Source organism: Phyllostomus hastatus, unplaced genomic scaffold (assembly GCF_019186645.2).
Source record: "Phyllostomus hastatus isolate PE091 unplaced genomic scaffold, TTU_PhHast_1.1 phas_scaffold_555, whole genome shotgun sequence".
Classification (NCBI taxonomy): domain Eukaryota; kingdom Metazoa; phylum Chordata; class Mammalia; order Chiroptera; family Phyllostomidae; genus Phyllostomus; species Phyllostomus hastatus.
The window spans coordinates 2,479,764-2,500,320 of NW_025334036.1; the positions used below are offsets into that span (position 1 = coordinate 2,479,764).

General features: G+C 60.5%; 1 protein-coding gene across 4 annotated transcripts in view; it reads left to right on the forward strand.

Moving 5' to 3' along the window:
* The window catches only part of CPEB1 (cytoplasmic polyadenylation element binding protein 1), a 35,912-nt gene extending 16,691 nt beyond the window's left edge, over positions 1 to 19,221 (forward strand). For 2 of the 4 annotated variants that reach the window (XM_045824976.1, XM_045824974.1), the window contains exons 3-11: positions 8,384 to 8,610; positions 10,394 to 10,646; positions 12,543 to 12,656; positions 12,774 to 12,878; positions 13,738 to 13,874; positions 15,435 to 15,633; positions 16,811 to 16,905; positions 17,431 to 17,511; positions 18,809 to 19,221. In XM_045824976.1, coding sequence (XP_045680932.1) covers positions 8,384 to 8,610; positions 10,394 to 10,646; positions 12,543 to 12,656; positions 12,774 to 12,878; positions 13,738 to 13,874; positions 15,435 to 15,633; positions 16,811 to 16,905; positions 17,431 to 17,511; positions 18,809 to 18,919 — 1,322 coding nt within the window. In that variant the 3' untranslated portion in view covers positions 18,920 to 19,221. The remainder of the gene's footprint in view (positions 1 to 8,383; positions 8,611 to 10,393; positions 10,647 to 12,542; positions 12,657 to 12,773; positions 12,879 to 13,737; positions 13,875 to 15,434; positions 15,634 to 16,810; positions 16,906 to 17,430; positions 17,512 to 18,808) is intronic. The other 2 variants (XM_045824977.1, XM_045824975.1) reach the window with 1 other exon arrangement.
* The last annotated feature ends 1,336 nt before the right edge of the window (positions 19,222 to 20,557 follow it).

Below are 20,557 nucleotides of genomic sequence, written 5' to 3' on the forward strand. Positions count from 1 at the left end.
CTCTGGCCTCCACCCTCATTGGTGCAGGTCTTTTTTTAGAATACTTTGCAGAGCCTGGGACTGTTGTGTCTGCTGGCATTTTAATGCCCATTTATTTCAGTAAAATCCCATTGGATTGGGGGTCGGGGTTTGGGGTTTTTGAACTTGGTTGCAGGTGGGGATGAGCTTTGCTGTGACCACCTCTGGGTGGGAGCCCTAGCCTTCCGCCGCCTCGGGCTTCCCCCGAGTGGGGGGGTACGGGCCCCAGGGCAGCGTGGTGTCAGTGGGGTCTGGGCCTGCAGATCTCGGCTGGAGGCTGTGGTGGCTTCATTTGGGGGTGCTCTGCAGCCATCCTGTGTGGCCTGCAAAGCTGACCTGGGCTCCGTCCCACCGTGTCTGAGCCACAGAAAGAGGCGCTCCCCTGAGAAACGGGCCTGTCTGTGGTGGCCAGTGTCGGACCAGGGCCCTGTCTTCGACGGGTGTCAGGTTGGGGTGTGGCCCTCCCCTGGCTCTGGTTTGCCTCTGCTGCAAGGGCCTTCCCGAGAGGTAATCACAGCACGCAGATGTGCAAGAGGGCCCGTCTGGGGGCTGGGAGAGCTTGGCCTGAAAGTTGCTGTGAAATTAGGCTGTAAAAATAGCTTGGGATATTACTCAGCAATAAAAAAAGAGTGAAACCCTGCCATTTGCAACCACACGGACGGACTCGGAGCGTGTTATGCTCAGTGAAATAAGTCAGGCAGAGAAGGACGAATACCATGTGATCCCTCTTGTAGGTGCACGCTAAAACACCACACAAACAGAACGGAGACTCGGACACGGAGGGCAGGTGGACGGTTCCGGGGCGAGGGTGGGGAGTGGGTGGGAAAGGTAGGAGGCCTGAGAGGCCCAGACTCCCCGTTGCGGAGTCCGTCGCAGGGGCGTCGTGCACGGCCCCCGGAGTGCGGTCCGTGTTGCTGTCAGAGCCAGGTATGCAGACACACGGGTCCCAGGCTCACCAAGGTGGTCACGCTGTAAGGTGTGTAAACTTTGAACCACTGTGTTGTACACCTGAAACTAAAGTGTTGCATGGCAGCTACACTTTAATTAAAAAAAATAGCTTGGGTCCAGCCTTAATTTCCGCAGCTTTGCCACCCCGAGAAGCCTGTGCCTGGAGCTGTCTCTGAAATGGGGGTGGGCCTGCTTCGCCACCTTCCATCTCAGGCTCTTGAGTGATACATGTTGGTGGGCTCTGTGCACCAGGGAGGGACTGTGGCGTGACCCTTGTGTTCAGAGGGGCCGGGGGGTGGCCCTGGCGGCGTGGCCTCGCTGCGGGCAGGGCCAGTGTGGGCACGTCCTTCTCTCTGAGGGGTGGAGACACACTGTCCTCAGTCCCCATGTTGTCCTTGGATTTCGGAGCTGTGGCGAGGGCCGTGTCCTCGTTTCCTGCGTCCCGGCCTTCTGAAAGCCCACGCAGGCGCCGCCTCCTGCAGTGGGGTGCAGCCCTCCCACCCCCGGCTGCAGCAGGCGCCCTTGCCAGCTGTGCGGGAACATGCAGCCCACACTCCAGGGCCCACCCTGCCTTCCTGCCTGAGGCCCAGCTAGCTCCGTCTCTCCAGGGTGGCTCTGGGCAGTCAGGGGTCGTCCTTGCAGGCAACTGGCACCCTGTGTGTGGCCTCTGCGTGGACTGAGTCCTTGGGCTCTGCCCGGTGCCGTGGTGCCCAGGCAGCTGTGGCTTCCCCTCTGACCATCTGCTGGCACTCCAAGGGTCCGGCACTGTTCAGGGCAGCAGGTCGGGAGAGAGCTCTTGACTGAGAAATCTTGGCTAAATTCAGTCAGCAAACACCCAGCACTTGGTGTGTGCTGGGCACCGTGCTCTGGGCACTGGAGATAGCCACAGCAGATAAAACCCTCGCCCTTAACCCCCCCCCCCACCCACTGAGGGAGGCGATGTGGAAGCGTACCAAATGCAGTGTGGGGGGTTTGTGCGGTGGGGTTCTTTGCATTGGGGTGACCTTTCGCTCGGCGCTCTGCAGGAGACGGGTTCGCTCTCCCCGGGGTGGGGCCTCCTGCTGCGTGGGTTTCGTGGGCCTCGCAGGCTGCAGTGCAGGCAGACCCTGCGGTGGACTCCGAGCTGGAGGCTGTGGTTGCAGGGCCAGTGCTGGTTCGGATGTCTTCTAGACGGTGCGTACCTCACGAATGCCGTCCTCACTGTCCTGGAACGGGGTACCATGGCCGAACGCCAGCAGTATCGAGTGCTTCCTGTGCTGAGTACATCGTGTGACTGGGATGCTTCTCGGTCCTGGGAGACGGGTGCTGATGCTGGTCCCGCCCTGAGGACGAGGAAGCAGGCTCCCAAAGCAGCCCCACTGCCAGATTCTGGCCCAGACTCTGACCAGGTCTCGCTGGTTCCGAACTTGTTCAGCTTTCCATTACACCTGTGTTCCCTCGAGCACAGCCCTAATGGCGGGGCAAGAACGCAGGGTAGGGGACCTCTGTGGATGACTCTGGGGCTCCCGAGCCAGAGGTGACGGTTGCCTCAGGGCCAGGGCCTGCGCTGGGCAGGTCTCAGCTCCTCCACTGCCCCCCGGGGGATGGTCTTCCGGCCTCCCCCAGGGGACTCGGGCGTGTAGCAGAACTCGGCAGGAAGTGGAACCAGGACTCCTAGGGACACCTGGCACAGAAGCCCGGGGGCAGACCAGACGCCGGGCTCGGGGTGCTGGAGGGCGTGTCCTGTTTCCCCCACTCCCCGGAGCAGGTACCGGGGTGTAGCCTGCTTGCTGTGTCTGGGCTCCGCCCTGACTGCTGAGCAGGGGGTGCTGGGTCCCCTGTGTGGTGCCCCCTGGCTGCAGGCTGGATGGTCCCAGCCGAGAGGGGCAGGCGTCCTCTGCATTTTGCTTCTGCAGCTGCTGTGCTTCCAAAAAACCTTTCCAAAGCAGCATCCAAAATAGGATTCCTCCCCTGTGTGGCATGGGCGTCTGGGCCCAAGGGTCCCTGCAAGTTGAGCCCGGCTGTGCAGCTCTCCGCCACCGTACTCCAGCACACAGCTCGGGGCCCGGTCGTGGCTGCCGGCTGCGCAGTCAGGGCGTGAGTGACGGGAGCTGGCCCCCTGCCAGTCCCGGTGCGTCTGGACCTCAGGCTTCAGGCAGGGTCGCTCCGTGTGTTCTTCTGCTGGGTGGGCAGGTCCTGCAGGGTCAGTGACTCCGCGTCCCCACGGCTCCCGGGGCCTGGCGGCCAGCTCGCAGGAAGTTGCAGCATGCACTGGAGCCGGAGTCCTTGTGGTAGTCCTTGTAGTGTCAGGTAGTCTGTGGAAGAGTCACTGTCCGCGCAGAGAAGGGAGGGGCTCCTGGGAACCCTGTGACAGTGGGGTCCCTCCCAGGTGGGGTGGGTGGCTGCGGGACGTGTCGCTTCTTCTGTCAGGGAAACTTCCAGAGGTCGGGGTGAGGAGAAAGGCGGCGTCAGGGCCCACCCTGGACCTGTGAGACCCATAGTCAGGGCAGAGAGACGAGACCGAGGAGCGCACCCGAGCTGCAGGCTGGGTCCGGAACGAGTGCCACCCTCCCCCTTCAACCTCTGTGCCTTCAGGTCCATCTTGGACCCACGGCCTAGCACCAAGGGTCGGGAAGGGGGGAAGGGCTCAGGGGACGTAGCCTTCTGTCTCAGGGTGGGACTCCCAGCACGTGTCTGCGTTTCTCCCGAGACTTCTGTTACGTAAGAGGAGTCTGACTGTGTGTCTGGGGCCTCACCTGCCGTGCTGAGCTCAGGCTCTGACTGTGTTCCATGCAGTCCTCTGTCCGGCACAAAGCTCCCACTGCCGTCGCTGCCGCCGCCACCGTCAGACCCTGGGTGCCTTTGTCCTCTTGGGCCAGGCTTGAGAAAATTCCAGCAGTGACTCAGCTGTGAAGCCCACAGGAGCTGGCGTAGAAGGGTGACAGTGGAGAAAGCTAACAGTCGGTCTAAAAATATGACTGCGGATTGGGTCTCTTGCGCCCGCTGAGGGAGCGCTAGCGAGTGAGCCCTCTGCCAGGCCCTCTCTCCCATGACCGCCCTGAGAGCTGACGGTGGCGGTACCATCCCGGCCAGCCCGGGAGTGGGTTGGGGTTACTGTGCACTCAGCCAGCAGGGCGGGGGGCACTTGGTGAACCTCTGACTTTCTGTCTGTGACCCCTGAACTGTGCAGGTCAGGACAGGAGCTGAGCAGGGGTGACTGTGGGACCCTGGCCTTGACGGAGTGAGCTCCGTGCCCCGTGCCGGGGAGCGGGCTTTGAGAGAGTCACTGGCCTGCAGCACGGGGACCTGTCGTTTCCAGAGGGTTTTAGGTTCCGTGGCTTATGGAGAGTGCCTTTCCCGTCTGGTCGTCCCCCTTCCAGTTAGGGAGAAGGGACCTGCCGAGGACCAGCTGCTTTGTGTCCCCCCCGACTTTCGGTTCGTGGGAGTCGGGGCCACTCGCTCAGCACACGTGCTACAGGGGTGGGGCTGCTCCGTGGGCTGGGCTGGGGGCAAGGCGGGCTCCGTCTCTTGAAAGGGGGCCCCTGCCTGGGACCCCGCTGTCTCCGCGGCTTTCCCTCTTTTTGGCCGGTGGATACTCAGAGCACCGCCTGGCCAGGCCCTGTGTGCTGGCAGCCTGCGGAGGGACAGTCACGTCACTGTAGGGCACTGGACCACGGGTGACAGTTTCCAGAAACTCAGCTTCTTCCGAGGTTGAAGGGGCTGTCAAACCACCTGGGAAACCCCAGGCGTCTGGAGACTGGAGTTTCTCGTCTTCCCTGTGTTTCCTAGTCACGCTCCTGCCGTAACCTTAGCCCCTTCCAGTCTCATCTTTGCAGGACACGTATGCATGCACAGCGGTGCTGACGTGGCCCAGGTGTGGAGATTCCGGGCACCCTGCTCTTACACGATAGCCAGGTGACATTGCCCCTTCCAGGCCGTCACTGCCAGCCCGCGCCCCCGTTGCCCTGTGTGGTCGGCAGAGCTCACTGAGGCCCTGCGCCCGCTCCCTGAGCCTGAATGCAGAGGTGGTGTCGGGGCTGGGAGGGCCCCGGAGGGTTCCGGGGAGGGCTGGGCAGGGAGGGTGACCCTGCAGCCTGCACTGCACACGGTCAGCCCTCCTCGAAGGAGGTGTCTGAGACCAGGGGCCGGGCACAGGACCGGGCGGCTCTCAGTCTCTGTGTTGGCGGTAGGCTGGGCAGGGGTAAGCCGAGGGATTTTCCCCAGCTCTGAGTCGCATGGAAGTCGGCATGGTCCTCCGATCGGGGAGCTGTGATGGGAAGGGTGTGGCCTCAGTGAGCGGTCTGGCTCTAAGGCCCAGGGGACAGCCCCTTTCGGTACGTCCAGCAAACACGGTCCCCACTCCGGGTAGGTGTGGGGCCAGGTGCTGTCCGGTGGGGTGTGGGGACGGACGCCGAGCGTGTACTCGGCCGAGCAGGCGGAGCCGCGTGTACACGTGCCTGCAGATGCCTGTACGGAGCTGTCTGAACAGCTTGTTTAGGAGGAGGTGCCTTCTTCCTCCAGACGGACACTCCAGAGCTACTCGGGTACCGTTTTTTCCTCTGGGGAGTCTAGCCCCTCTCACTTACGCTCTGCTGAGATCAATTGCCTCAAAAAAGGCAGAGAGAATCAAATGGGAATTGACTAGTTTTCTTTCCTGTCATTAAAAAAAAAAAAAGTTTTCTGGGAAATAATTTCAAACTTACAGAATTTACAGATACGGAACAGCGCGCACAGAGGATGCTGGCACTCCCCTTTATCCGGTTCCCCGTTGCGGACTTGCCCCCCCATCACTCTCACGTTCCCTCTGCAGGGTGGGGCTGGGGCAGGGCTGCCGTCGTGAGCACGCAAAACAGTTTATTCTTGTGTTGTTATTTATTGATTATTGTACTGGTTTCCACACGAACCACTGTAAACCACCACCTTTGCTCCACCCTGTGTCTATATATGTAACTTCTGAACCATTAAGAATAAGGATATTCTCACATGGATACACAGCAAAGCGGCTGTCTGCCTCTCTCCCTCTCGTCAGCCCCCCAGCCCCGCCCAGTGCTTTCAGAGTTCCCACATGGGTTCCTTTCTCATCGTGGGGAGCAGTTGCCTTTGTGCCGTCTGAGCTGTGCTTAAATAACCCATGGTTTCTAAGTCAAGGGAAATAATTGGACATGAAAGGATTTTGGGGGGTGGTAAAGGGGACAGGTAAGGAGCTTGAAGTAGCAAGGCTCAGGATTTTCTAGTTCAGTGCTTCTCAAACTTTAATGTGCACACAGTCTCCTGGGGATCTGTTAAAGTGCAGGTTCTGATTGAGTAGGTCTGGAGCAGGGCCCACGGTGCATCTTTAATGAGTTCCCACAGCAGCCAGGCCCCGGAGAAGTGTTCAGACCCAGATGATGGAGTTCCCAAGGCACGGACCCCGGGGAGCTGAGAGCTTGTCCGTAGATGATGGTCAAGGATGGTGAAGACGAGGCGAGGTAGAATTCGGGTATTTAAAGACACGAGATGCTCATGAAGGTGCAAGGCTTGGAATCGGAAAGAATTGGGTCCCACTCTGTCACTCACTAGCTGTTACTCACATACTTGCTCTTCGAGCCTTGGGGTCCCTTTGTTGAGATGGGGTGACAACACCCCCCCGTTAGGGTTCCATGAAGGGTACTTACCCGGAGTGCTGCCGACCGTATCGGGCATGTTCGACGTGTGCGGCACCCGGGAGCTGCTGTCGGCGAGGGCAGGAGCGTGATGGGACGTGGGGCACAGGAGAGCCCACGACCGACCACGCACCGCGAACATGCAAGGACGCGGAGGTCAGTGGCCCGCGTGGGCCGTCCTGCCTTTCTCTTCTTGGGCAGGCCTGTCATCAGACTGGGAGACGTGGTGGAGGTCATTCCTGGCTTTGGCACAGGACTCTGACAGAGCCTCAAGATTTGTGTGTGGGCGTGACAGAAATACATGAAAACTGCAGGTGGTTTGATGGCTTTGTGGCTGGTAGAGCAGGTGTCCCAGCAGAGGGAACACAGATCGGGGACCGAGGAAAGTGGTCCACAGTGGCACCCATATTGCTTTTTGACTTTTTCAGGCGTACTTTTTTTTTTTTTTTTAACCTTGGGTGAAAGTGTAGCTCCAGCCCATGCTGATCGTCCGCAAGCCCTTTGGGCCGCTGCCGAGGGTGGGTGGGTGCGCCTGCCGCTCTGTGCTCGGTTTCCCCTGACGACGCTGGAAGGTTAGTGCACTGTCCTTCACCGTGCCCGTCTCTGGCGAGTGCTCCTCCGGCCTCGCAGGACGCCACTTTGTCGAGCGGGGGCCACGCATTCTCCCCCAGTCCTCCTCCTCTGAAGGTCTCAGTGTCTGTTCTTGTGTATCTGTTTCAGCTTCAATCCCGGTGACCGGCGTGCGCCCCTTCATGCCCGTGTGGGCGACCTGTCCAGTATTTCACAGTCCACACAGTCCCCTTCAGCCACCTGAGGTCATGCACCCCGGGTCTTCCTCCTGTCCGTCCTGCCTGCCCCTGCATTCCTCTTGCAGTCAGCAGCCGCCGGGAACGGCCGGTTTTCCATTTGCTTCCTGTCTGCTGACACTCCCTGTCTTTCCCTGATAACACACAACCCGTCCTGGGCTCCACTTCAGTCTTCCTTGACGTTTCTCTCTCTCTCTCTCTCTCTCTCTCTCTCTCTCTCACACACACACACACACACACACATCGCCTGCCTGCCGAGTGCCCCCCCGACCCCCCCCACCCGGCAGTATAGTGAAATAGTTGTATTCCACCCAAGAGACCACGACAGAGCAGGGACGTGCAGGGCTCCCCTGCACACATGGTCCGCTGCGGAGGGCCAGGCCAGGGCTTCGTCCGAGGTTTGTCTGAGGCCATAGCGGCTCCTCCAGAATGTCACTCTGCTTCCATCCCGAGGGATCGAGGTCTGGGGTGCCCTGCTTAAAGGGACTCTCAGAGGAGAGGCGTGTGTGTGTTGTGCCAGACCTCGGGGGTACAGGGGAGAAGTCCTGTGTCAGCTGTGCAGGGGAGAACAGTGGGGGTTCTGATGAACCCGTTGGCTGGCAGGGAGGAGGGTGTGTCTCCAGTGGCACCCTGGGCGTGTGTCTTCAGGTGTTGATAGCAGCTGTGACCCGTCCCTGATGGCACAGGTTCCCACATGCTGGCACTGACCCTGAAGCCTGGTGGCAGAGAGCAGGAGGCTTGTTCCTTCCGTTGCAGCAGGGCCTCTGGTCTGTCTTCAGAAAGCTGCCCTGTAACTGCCCCCGTGGCCCCAGGTGGCCGGTGTCGGTACCGGGTGTGCGCCTGCAACTTGCACTCAAACTGGGGCCCTGGGGCAGTTCGGGGGCTGTGCCTCGGCCCGTCCTGTTGGGTGGCTGTGGGAGGAGAGGGAAGGGCTGTGGGCTGGGAAGAAATGAGAGGGGTCATGAGACTTTCTTCTTCTCTCCTTCCTAGTGCTGAGCATGCTCCACAACCCACTGGGCAATGTCCTGGGGAAGTCCCCCTTGGGCTTTCTGCCGCTGGACCCCCTGGGAGCTGATGTGGTGGACAAGTTCCCAGCACCCTCGGTCAGAAGCTCCCGCCTGGACACGCGGCCCATCCTGGACTCCCGTTCCAGTAGCCCCTCCGACTCAGACACCAGTGGCTTCAGCTCGGGATCGGACCACCTCTCCGACTTGATCGTATGTAGCTCGTCGGGGGTGAGCCGTGGGTGTGCGTCCCTCGAGCACAGGCCCGGAGGGTAGGGGCCGCCGTGGGCGCAGACAGAGCTGCTCGCCTCTGCAGAGTAGGGGTGCGTCGTGAGCAGTGGGGACGGTTTTCCGAGCTTCTCCAGGAGCCGTTGCCGGCTGACCGTCGTCCCAGAGCGGACATGGGGGTCCTCGCAGCGCTCTCCTTCCTGAGTGACACGGGTTTTCTTTCACCTTTAAGCAGTGTCGTTTGTGTGCTTTCATGTGTGAGATCTCGACATTTTTAAGTGATGATTTAAACAACCCCACGTTAGCATACAAGGTGGCACGCCTCGGGTGTCACGTTGTTTTACAGACTGAGACCAGGCCCCGCCCCAGCAAAGGGACGTTGACTCGCTTTCCTGGGAGACTCGCTCTGTCGTGGCGGTCTGCAGCCAGAGCCCCGGGATCGGCACGCCTGCCTGCCTGTCGTCCGCAGGGCCAGGGTCTGAGGCCAGATCTGACTGGCTCCGGCTCCCGAGTCCCGTCCTCTGGCCCACGCCGGCTCTCAGCCGGGGGCCACCGTGGCTCTGGGAGCTGCTGCCTGCGGGTTAATCTGCACGCACACTCCTCATTCCTCACGCACAGCCCGAGGAGCCGGCGCACTGCCGCTGCTGGGGGGAGCTGGACAGGGGGTCAGCAGATGCAAGCGGGGCTACCAGGAGAAGGCACGTGGGGCGGGGCGGCTGTGAGGAACCGCCCCGCAGTGAAGTGCAGTGTCAACGTGCCTCCTCCTCCCGGCCTCGCTCCGGCCTCGCTCCTCCCCAGCCCCCTGAGCGCACTGTTCTGTGACGGGGAGGGCTGCTTCTCCCCTGTGCCCAGGACTGGCAACCGTGGTGGTGGTGGTGGTGACAGTGTTCCTTTTGTAGCACCACCCATAGCACCCGCCTCGTCCCTGTCAGCTGGCCCAGGGCGCGAGCGGGGAGCAGGCGCTTTGCCCCCCACAGCTTCCTCCCCGTGAGTGGAGTGAGATGAGGGGCTCCTGCCTGTGTCCTGGGCGATGGGGCTCGGCCCTGGAAGTGGGCCTCTCGAAGCTTTCCCGTCCCGGGAGTTTGTCCGAAGAGCTTTCTCAGATAGCCTCGCCCCAGGGGGGAGCGGGTGAAGGGGTTTGGACAGACGGCTCACAGACGCAGAACTAGAGGCAGTGTTTGAACTTTGGTTCTGTTGAACAATTATTTTACGTTGTTTTTTTCTTTTTTGGTGATGTGATATCATTTAGCCACTTAAATCAGTACAATTTAAAGCCTGGGTGCAGCCTGCAGTGAAACGCTCTGACACAGTTCTGATAGAATTCCCATCCACCCCCCCCCCGTGCCCCCCCCCCCACACACACAGCCAGAAGGCATTTTGACATTCCAGACCTAGGAATCTGACCAAAGAAAACACAAAATGTGAAGAAGCTACATTTTAGAGTGTTTATAATCCTGAAAAGTCAGCGAGTATCCCAATGTTCAGCAGTACAGGAATAGTTCAGGGAGATGTAGCTTGTTCCCGAAATAGAGGATCATAAATTAATTAACAACGTTATGAAGACTGTCGGGCAGAGCGAAAAAAAAAGTGTTGACTTGGGGAGAAAAGCCTCTGTTTAAATTATAGTAGGACAAGTAATTTTAAAAATGCTTAGGAGGGAAGTCAAAGAAAATATAGCAGATGCGTGATAGTACTTTTCATAGCGTGATCGTCACTGTTACTACAAGACTGTCCTTTAAAACCCATGTCTCCCTCCTTCCTCCCCTAGTCAAGCCTCCGCATCTCCCCCCCGCTGCCCTTCCTGTCTCTGACAGGGGGTGGCCCCAGGGAGTCTTTAAAGATGGGGGTTGGGTCCCGGATGGACCAAGAGCAAGCCGCTCTCGCCGCAGTCACTCCTTCCCCGACCAGCGCGTCCAAGAGATGGCCGGGGGCTTCCTTGTGGCCGTCCTGGGACCTCCTGGAAGCCCCTAAAGACCCCTTCAGCATTGAGAGAGAGGCCAGGCTGCACCGGCAGGCTGCAGGTGAGTGGGCGGCGGGCAGGCTGGGGCGCGAGGCCGCCTCCTGGGCGCAGGGGGGAGCAGCCGGGGCCACAGGCGGGGAGCTGTCTGTGAAGAAGAGGGCTGGGCTTCATGGGGAGGCCTCTGGGTCTGCGACGCTGCTCTGCTCTGCGGCTGAGTGCTGACAGGGCCACAGCCGGGGCTTCTGCAGAGGGGGAGGCGGTGGAGACCCTGGGGCGCAGGGCTGTGCCCGTGAGGGCTGGACCCGTCTCAGTCGGGCTCCTCCGTGTGGAGCTGCCCCTTTTATCCCCTCACGGACGGGCGGACGGAGGTCTTCAGGAGAGACCCAGACGTGAGGCTCAGAGTTCCTCTGCCTCCCCCTTCCCCCTTCCGGCTCTGAGCCGCGTCAGACACCACCCCCCCACCCCTCCCCCCACACACACACACTGGATGGAGCTTTCCTCCCCGAGGCTTCCTGTCTGGTAGACCCAGGGTGCCCCGGGGTGGGCGGCCCCCGAGGGAAGGGGTGTCCCCAGTGTCCTGGTCTCCCAGACCCCTGGGTCCTGTCATTCTTGTGATCTCCAGATTTGCTGTTCATCTCACACCAGTGCTCGGAAGTCAGTGGGCTGCGGGGTCGCTGTTTACTAAGACTCCGGGGGCACCCCCGACCGCGGTTCTGGGTGCTGGAGTGGGTGCCCAGGTCGGTGCTGAGTGTCTCCGTGCCCCGTGCTTCCAGGCTGGGCCCGACCTCCCGCTCCCCCGAGCACGGTGGCCCTATTCACCTAACGGCTTGGGCGGCCATCTCTGCACTGTCCCCAGTGCCGTCTTCCTGTGTGGTGACATGGCCCCACCTTTGGACAAGGCCGTTACCTCGACTTCTGTTTCTGTTCGCAAAACACTGCTGACGGTGCCCGGGTTCCCGCTCTAGCCGCACGCCGGGCCGGGCTGCGCAGGGCGTGGCTTCCGTGCTGTCACCCTGAGCGACAGGGACGGCGGTTTCCATGCCCCCCGCCCCGGTGCTGAAGGCGGGAGCACAGCCGGCGAGGCCTGGCCCTCCCCACGCGGTCAGTCTCTGGTCTGGAACAGCACAGACCAAGTGGGGGCAGGACGAAGGACTGACAGAGGCTGACTTGGTCCCCAAGAAGAGAGAGGCCTCTAGAAGTGGTCAGGGCCAAACAGAGGTGCAGTCCCACTTCCTGCAGCGGCCAGGGTTTCTCGACAGGGAGTTTGACTCAGAAGAGCCTCGCGGTGGGTCCCCCCAGCCTGTGTTCGGTGGTGGAAGGATGCCGAGGGGTCGAGGGGAAGCCCTTGTCACACGGAAGGGCCAGTGCCAGCCTGGCACCACACAGGTGGCTCTGGGAGAGTGGGGCACGGCCCTGACTCGGGGACATTGGTGGCACTCTTGTAGGGTTGCTCCTGGTGGGTTCTACTGGCAGTGCACTAACTCCTGTGACCGACGAGTCCGGAGCAGAGACTGGGGAAGGAGACCCGGTGTTCCTTCTTGGGGCATTGGGAGGTGATGCCCTCCTGGGCCAGTCGGCCTTTGGGACGATGCTGTGTACAAAGTCGTTCTGTTTGTGTTCACGTCATTTTAGTTTAAGTCGGTTGGTCTTCTAAACAGAGACTAGATGTAACTGCTTTGCGGTTAAAGAACCAGTCACACACTTGAAGATAGCTCGCTCGGGGACCATCTGTGCTCTGCATGACTCTCGGGGTTCGTGGAGGAAGAACTCCAGTGAATGAGGGTCATCAGGCCGGCGGGGCATAGGTTTCCCTGCCTTGCGGAATGGTCGAGGGCGTTCTCCCAGCAGCTGGCTGCGACCGGGGCCTGTCCAGTCCTTCCCAGACAACTTCACGCGGAGCAGGGCGGTGCCTTTGCCGGGTTTCTGACCCCGTTTCTCTCTCCCTCTCCCACCACAGCCGTGAACGAAGCCACCTGTACCTGGAGTGGTCAACTTCCTCCCCGGAACTACAAGAACCCCATCTACTCTTGCAAAGTGTTCCTAGGAGGTGTTCCTTGGGATATCACGGAGGGTGAGCTGCCTGGGCCCTCCCGCTCCAGGCCTTGTGGGGAGGGGCGTCTTTCGGGAGCGGGGAGCGTCTGGGGCGCATGTGCCGCAGCTCCCGCTGTTCTTGCCCATCTCTCCGCAGCTGGATTGATTAACACCTTCCGTGTTTTTGGCGCTCTGAGTGTGGAGTGGCCCGGTAAGGACGGAAAGCACCCCCGGTGTCCTCCCAAAGGTAATATGCCTAAAGGTAATACAGACGTGGTAGGAGCTCTTTTCTTCCCCCCTAGCACCTAACCGCACTGAGGTGTCGCCGCTGCATGCCGGACCGTGGTTGAGCACTCAGAGCACGCGATCTCGGTCCCCACCCTGCCCTCCCACCGCACGACCCTCTGTCTCCTCCCAGCTAACCGTCCGTCCGTCCCAACTCACCTGCAGCGGGAGCTGCCCCAACACCCCTGAGGGGGAACTTCCCTGTGCACTCCCCCCAGGCCGGGCCCAGCGGCTTTTTTCCTCTGGAAACGGGGCGTTTGGAAAGCTTTCCTTCGCCCGCCTCCCCTGCCCAGTCGCGTTGTCGCCCGACCCAGTTCTGAGGTCCCTCCGGGGTTGGCAGGCACGAGGCCCGAGCCTCTGGTTCCTCAGTGGTCTGAAATGAGATCCCTTCCCTGTAGGAAGGAGCAGGTGCTATTTTCACCCTGCACCGTCTTCGCCGGAAATGTGCCGAGGAACTGGACCAGTGGTCTAACTAGGCTTTTAGAGCAGAGCCCCCCGCACCCCCACCCGGCGGCCCGCAGACCTGCCCTCCCTCCGGCCGGGAAGTGTGGCTTGCCGGACCCCCATGGCATCCCGCGTGGAGAGCCGTGTGCTCTGACGGGCCCGTGTCCTGCCAGTCCCCTCCCTGCTTAGCTGGGAGAGGGACGTGTCTCCCTCCCCAGTCCTGGGCAGTGGGCAGAGCAGGGGCTCCGTTCGCAAGACTCCTGAGGGGTAGGACAGGATCGCGTCTTACACGCGAGAGCGTTTCTCCCGGGAGACCCTCCCGGCTGCAGAACTAAGGCTGAGGAGGGGCCACCGAGGGATTGTGATGCCGTTTCTCCTGTCGTTGGGAACAGGGTACGTGTACCTGGTCTTCGAGCAGGAGAAGTCCGTCCGGGCTTTGCTGCAGGCTTGCTCCCACGACCCGCTGAGCCCGGACGGCCTGAGCGAGTACTACTTCAAGATGGCCAGCCGCAGGATGCGCTGCAAGGAGGTGAGTCGGCGCCACGTCCTCTCTGGGCTGCGGCAGCTGACCGCGAGGCCGTGGGCTTCCTCGGGCGGGGGGTGTGGGGCGGGGGGCTCCCGGGCCGCAGGCGAGGGTTGCTGCTGAGGCAAGAGGGCCGCTCCGCTTCCCTCACGGCAGACGTAACATATGTTCTTGATCACGTCAACAGACAAAAACAAGCAACCTTTGGGCCTCAGTGGTGTGTGTGCTCCTGCCCGAGGAAGTTGCTGTCTCTCAGCCCCTCCCCGTCCGTGGGGGCAGCTCTGAGCCACGTCCGCCTGTGGTCGCCGCCTCCCTCCCGGGCAGGCTTCGCTGGCTCTGGGGTTCTCCCCGCGCGCGTTCTTGCTCCTCGGGCCTCTCCTGCTGCTGCTTTTTCCACCTGGAACCTCACGCCGTGTTCCTGGGCTCCTTCTCAGACGTGCCGTGCCTGTCTGGGAGGAGCTAAAGGACCTCCTCGTCCACCGCGCTGCCTGCGGGCTCCAGGGGACAGTGCTGGAGACATGGGTGTTAAAGGACAGCCCTGGGCCCGGAGCTCCAGACTCCTTCCGGTCGTGAGGGCCCACGTCCCATAGTGGAGGCTGTTCGGTTTAGTGGGGAACCGGTGCTGCTGCTTCCCAGTCCTGGTTCCAGAGCACGACCCTTCTGGGACATTGGACCAGACATTTAACGTCGCTGAAACCTCATTTCCTTGTCTATGAAACAGGGCGTCAACAGGCACGTTTTCGTAAAAAGACGAAAAGTGCTGCCAGGGGTCACGGGGAAGGGACGGGTGAGTGGGTGTGGCACCTACTCCGTGTGACACTACAGCAGTGAGTACAGGAGTCCGTGGAGGCTGGCCGGTCGTGACAGAGGCACCTGTGCTGCCGGAGGCCGGTGGTGGGGAGGCTGCGTGTACGGAGAAGGGGTGGGAGGGGCTCACGGCACTTGAGCTCCATTTTGCTGTGCGCCTGAAGCCACTCTAGAAAGTCAAGTCTGTTAGAACCTGCGGAGTAAGGGGCAGGGTAGAGTGTCTGCCTTATTGAGAGGTCACATCCGAGCGAAATCGTCCGTGCGGCGGAGCTGGTTCTTTCCTGCATGGGTGTTTCCCAGTGTGTGTGCCCATTTCATCCCAATAACAGGCCGGGTTCACCCTCTCGTGTTCGGTGTGAGGAAAAGCCTGCAAGCCTGGTGGCCCTTAGGGCGTGGACCCCGGGGGTGGTACTTCCCGTGGGAGTGAGTGGGAAGAGCAAAGCGGGCCTGTTCATCTCCTGGTGAAGGTGAAATTGGCTTCTGTGGTAGCTTCTGCTGGGCTGCCCCGCCCCCGCCCCCGCCCCCGCCCCCGAGGCCCAGGCTGAGCCCTCAGTCCTGGCTGTTCCGAGCCCGGCACCCTGGCCTCCGCCACCTTCCTCTCCTGTCCTCTGGACGACTGTTTCTGCCTTCTTGCTGGTTTCTACAGTACTTCGTCGGGACAGGACCGCTGCGCCTGGGCCTCCACAGCCCCGCCCCGCGAACCTGCAGGAGCCTGTGTCTGGGTGCCCGCCAGGGTGACAGCCTTTGGGTGGTTTGCAGGTACAAGTGATCCCCTGGGTCTTGGCTGACAGCAACTTTGTCCGGAGCCCGTCTCAGAGACTCGACCCCAGCAGGACGGTGTTTGTGGGCGCTCTGCACGGGATGCTCAACGCCGAGGCCCTGGCAGCCATCCTCAACGACCTATTTGGCGGAGTGGTTTACGCCGGCATTGACACAGATAAGCACAAGTATCCCATTGGTGAGTGTCCCACTTCTGTGTGGGGAGGCTCGGTGGCCCCTGGGAGGTAGCCCAGGATTGCGGTACTCCCCACGGGGGCGGAGAGGGAGGCCGACCCAGGTCTGCGGACGGACGTGCACCAGCAGCTCAGCGTCTCCCCAGGTAAGCCAGCTGCCTCGACCCCTGTGCACCCACCCTCCCCCACCTCCCCGGGAGGGGAGGACACACAGAGGCAGGAGGCCTAGCAGGTGAAAGCGAGACAGGAACTCGGGTGGGCAGCTCCGAGCCAAACCGTCTGGGGCAGGGAGCAGGCCGTATTTTGTTACAAGGCCGGGACTTTCTGAACCTGCCTGCTGCTTCTTAAGGGCGTTCTTGAGAAGTGTCCCTTGTGTAGGGTCAGGCTGAAGGAGAGCCCGGGTGGCTCAGGCAGCAGTGCAGCCGTCCACTGCCACCCCAGCGTGGGGCACGGGGCAGCGATCTGAGGGCCAGCCCCTGGGTCGGCTCCCTGGACGTCGCAGAAGGGTCTCAGGGGGCAGGCTCTGGAGGTGGAGCGGAGCCTGAACCTTCTGGCTGACACGCGGTGCACCCGCCTCCCCAAATACCGGGTCTGCCCGCCCTCCGAGCCCGGTCGGGAAGGAGCCGTGTCCTCCGGGAGCTGCACTGCAGCCTGGGAACGGGCCCTCCCGGCTCCCAGCCAGGTCTCGGAGGGCCGCAGAGGAGGGCGTGGCTGCTGGGCCACCTTCAGAGAGAGGTTCTCTCTGCCTCTGGGTTTCCACTCGGAGTCTTCTCATCTTACCTGTGCACCTGCCCACTCCAGAGGACTCTTCCCTCCCCGTTTCCATCAGCAAACCCTTCCCCTGTCCTGCTGGGTTCATGCCATCGTGGTCTGTAACCGTGTCATCTAACACGGCAGCCACCAGCCACATGTGGCTGCTGAGCGCTTAAAATGTAGCCAGTGCCACATGTTGGGATGGTAAGGTTTGGGATATGTGGGTAAAATAAAATAAACTACTAAAATTAATCCCACCACTTGCCTCCTTAAATGTGGCTCCTAGAAAACTTGACATTACGTCAGTTGCCCCCATTGTGTTTCTGAGGGCCTTCACTGGTGTGGAGACGGGGTTTCCCGAGTGCCGACAAGGGGCAGTTTGGGAGAGTCCGGCTGGAAGGTACACGTGTTGTGTTGTTCCTCCACCAGGGTCTGGTCGTGTGACTTTCAATAACCAGCGTAGTTACTTGAAAGCCGTGAGTGCCGCTTTCGTGGAGATAAAAACCACCAAGTTCACCAAGAAGGTGAGGGGCAGGTCCCTGCTTCTCCTGGGCCCCTTACTACCCTGGGCAGTCCTGAGGCGGGGTGTGCCCACAGCAGGGAGCTGAGATCCAAGGGACCCCCAGGGGTCAGGTCGGGGTGTGGGGCGAGCCTGGTCCGGGTGACTCCGGAGAGCAGGGCTGGCTCCCTTGGGCCTCCTCCGCCTCCCCTGGCTGTGGTGTTGGCCGGGCGTTGCTAGGTAGCCTGGCGTCCTTCTCCTGGCCTGTGTCCTCTGGACACTCACGTCTCGCTGGGTGGAAGCGTGTGGGGTCCCCTGTGCTGGGAAGTCAAGGCAGGAATGAATGCACATGGTCGCCCAGCTGCAGAGGCCGCCAGCCAAGCCCTCTGTAGTGTGTTCGCCTGTCCTCGAACACCCGTAATTCTCTCGGGGCCCCTTGAACTCAGGGAGCGCCCGCGTCACACAGAGGGCCCGGCAGTGCACCTTCCCTCCCTAGCCCACTGGCCTCCCGGGGGAGGAGCCACTTCCTTCTCCGTTTTGCTCTGTGCAGGTTCAGATCGACCCCTACCTGGAAGACTCTCTGTGTCATATCTGCAGCTCTCAGCCTGGCCCTTTCTTCTGTCGAGATCAGGTGAGCCCCCTGGACATTTGAGGTGTCCAGGAACTCTGCCCCACCCTTAAGTAGAAGTGGTCACGCCCCTTTCATCACGTGGAGTATTGGCCTTCTCAGGTCCCTTGTGGTCAGCTCAGCGCAGAGGAAGAGGGAGTGGTGGTGGTCAGGCCAGGGGCACACTGCAGTAGCCTGAGCTGGAACTCGCGGGAGCGCTCGCCGGGTTGTCCTGACGCTTGGGCCTCTCCTGGTGCGGGGCGTTGGCAGGCGGTGCCCCTGCTGACCCACCGATGGCTTCAGAGGACGGCAGGGGCCTGGGTGGGTGTGGTCAGCAGTACCTGTGGGCCAAGCAGCGTTTGTTGTTCAGATCCCGGGACCTCCCAGGCTGGTTCCCCCACTCGGGGACCCCTTCTCTACTTCTGAATCTCTGGCCTGTTTTGATCCCCCAGCCGGGGTGGGGGTTGTACCCCCAGTGGTCAGAAGCAGCGTGGGCGGCATTTGGTGGGACGTCTCTGGGCGAGGTGCACAGGTCGGGAGGGCGGTGCAGGGAAACGCCCCCCGTGCTGCGGTGTGTACACACACCACCGGGGACCCTGGGTAGGTGTGGCCTGCGCTTCCGGGGGTTGGCAGTGGGGCCTGGGACCCCGTTCTCCTGGCGAGCTTCCAGGCCGTGCCAGTGTTGCTGGTTTTCCCAGTGGTGTGTCTGTCGCTCAGTTTGGAGACTCTGGGTGGACAGTGGGTAAACGGAGGCTACGGAGCGGGGGTGTGCAGTGCGTCTGGGTTGCTGGGCGGGGCCTGGGGACGAGCATCTCTGATCAGCCTCCATGACAGGCTTCGGGTGTCAGATCTGTCACAGATGGTGCCCCGTTTCCAGGTGATTGCTCAGAGGTCAGTGGCTTGCCAGAGGTTACCCAGCTCAGAGCACGAGGTGGGACAGAGACCGAGGTGCATACCGTCACCTGTCCTCACTTAAGGTGAAGCAGAAGGCACGTCACTTGCATTAGGCTCCGACGTCCTCACACAGGAGCAGCCTGCAACGCAGCTGCTGTAGGCGAGGGAAGGGCAGGGGCTGGGGGCAAGGGGAGCAGCACGGCTCTGCACAGGGTCCAAGGGAGCCCAGCGTGTGCGACGAAGTCGGCACCCGCAGGAACACGGGCCGCAGGTTCGTGGGTCGGTCGGGCCTGCGCTGGGGTGAGAGGGTTCTGGGAGACCCTCTCTTGTAGCCCCTCAGAGGCCACCGGGAATCCCCACGTCTCACGAGCGGGGCTGGCCACGCTGACCCAGGAGAGCCCTGTCTCCCTCTTCCTCCCCACGCCAGGTGTGCTTCAAGTACTTCTGCCGGAGCTGCTGGCACTGGCGGCACAGCACGGAGGGCCTGCGCCACCACAGCCCCCTGATGCGGAACCAGAAGAGCCGAGATTCCAGCTAGAGGAGCCGGCCTCGCCCGGTGGCCTGTGGTGCCCGAGTGCCCGCGGCTGGCAGGTCAGGCGGCAGCCTGCACCACCCGGCCACCGGCGACCAGGGAGCTGGCTTCCCGGGGACAAGGGAAGACCGTAGTCACCTTTGCACTTGCTGAGTCTGTCTTTGTTTCTGCACTAATTAATGCACAATGAGTTTTGTCAGGTTTGTTTTCAGGGGCTGAGGCAGGGCAAGGACCCTCTGGCTCGCCCTCCAAGCGACTCTGTAGTTTTCCCAGATTTTTAGTTCCTCATTTTGCCGATGAAAAGCAAAGCAAACTACGTGTCCAGAAGGTACCGACACGATGCCTACATCTAGGTTTATTTATTAAAAGCGCTTTTTTTACATTCCTTGCAATACCGACGGTGGTGATGCGCAGGTCTCGCTGGTTTCATTCTCGCAGTTGCCATACAGTGCCTTTCCATTGATTTAGCCCCCACCTGAACGGCATAAACTGAGTGTTCAGCTGGTGTTTTTTACTGTAAACAACAAGGAGACTTTGCTCTTCATTTGAACCAAAATCATATTTCATATTTTATGCTCGAGGGTTTTTACCGGTTCCTTTTTACACTCCTTAAGATAGTTTTTAAGTCATTTGGAACAACAGAATTTTTTTTTTCCTTTCCTGGCAGCTTTTAACATTATAGCAAATTTGTGTCTGGGGGACTGCTGGTCACTGTTTCTCACAGTTGCGAATGACGGGATAAAAATTGCAACCAAGAAAAAAAAAGTTTTTGAGTTGCATACTGGACCAGGTAAACGGTGTTAGAGCAGCTGCTATACATAAGTTTAAATGGTTTATTGCACCTTAAGTTGCACTTATTCGGGGGGAGGGTTGATAGGAGTTTTTAATCACAAAGTCACAGGACTTCTTTCTTTTGTAACTGAGCTAAAAAAGGGCTGCTTTTCAGTGGGGCAGAGGGAGGCTCACAGGAGCCCTTTCTCTCAGAGGGGACGGGAACTGTTCCCTTGTTTCTTCGATTTGAGAAATGTGCGGAGCGACAGTTGCAGTGGACGGAAATGCTACTGGAATTTGAAAACTTGACTTTTTTTTCTTTTTCCTTTTTTTTTTTTAAACCTACTTGCCCCTCTTTGGGAAGCTGTGTGCCAAAGAACCAGTGTCATAACCCCCCCTCCCCGCTGAGCTGACGTTGCATTGTTGCATATCCCAGCTACTCTGTGGGTTTCGTGAAGCCGTGTGTGAAGTCTCTACCTCATTGTAGTATATGCAGGCAAGACTGCACTCTCCTGCGGATGTGTGGAGTAAGCTGTGGTGTAGTTTTTTTTTGGCACATAATAAACACGTTGCAGCAGAGTTCTCCTCTTGTCTCTGTGTCTGAGGGTGGGGACTTGGGAGCAGTGGGGTCCTAAGTCAGGCTCCAGAGTGGAAACGCACATTTCCTCGGATCTCCTGGATGGGGTTCCAGCCCAGGTAGGTGGCGGGACCACGTGGGAGACTTGTCCCTGTAGGTACGTCTCGGCCACTTCCATGGCCAAGTGCACCTCGGAGATGCCTCTTGGGCAGGTGGGTACCACTAGTCCAAGTGTGAAAGGCCCTCACTTAGGCTTCCTGGGGGCCCTTCCCCCGTAAGTCCCAGGCCCGGCTTGG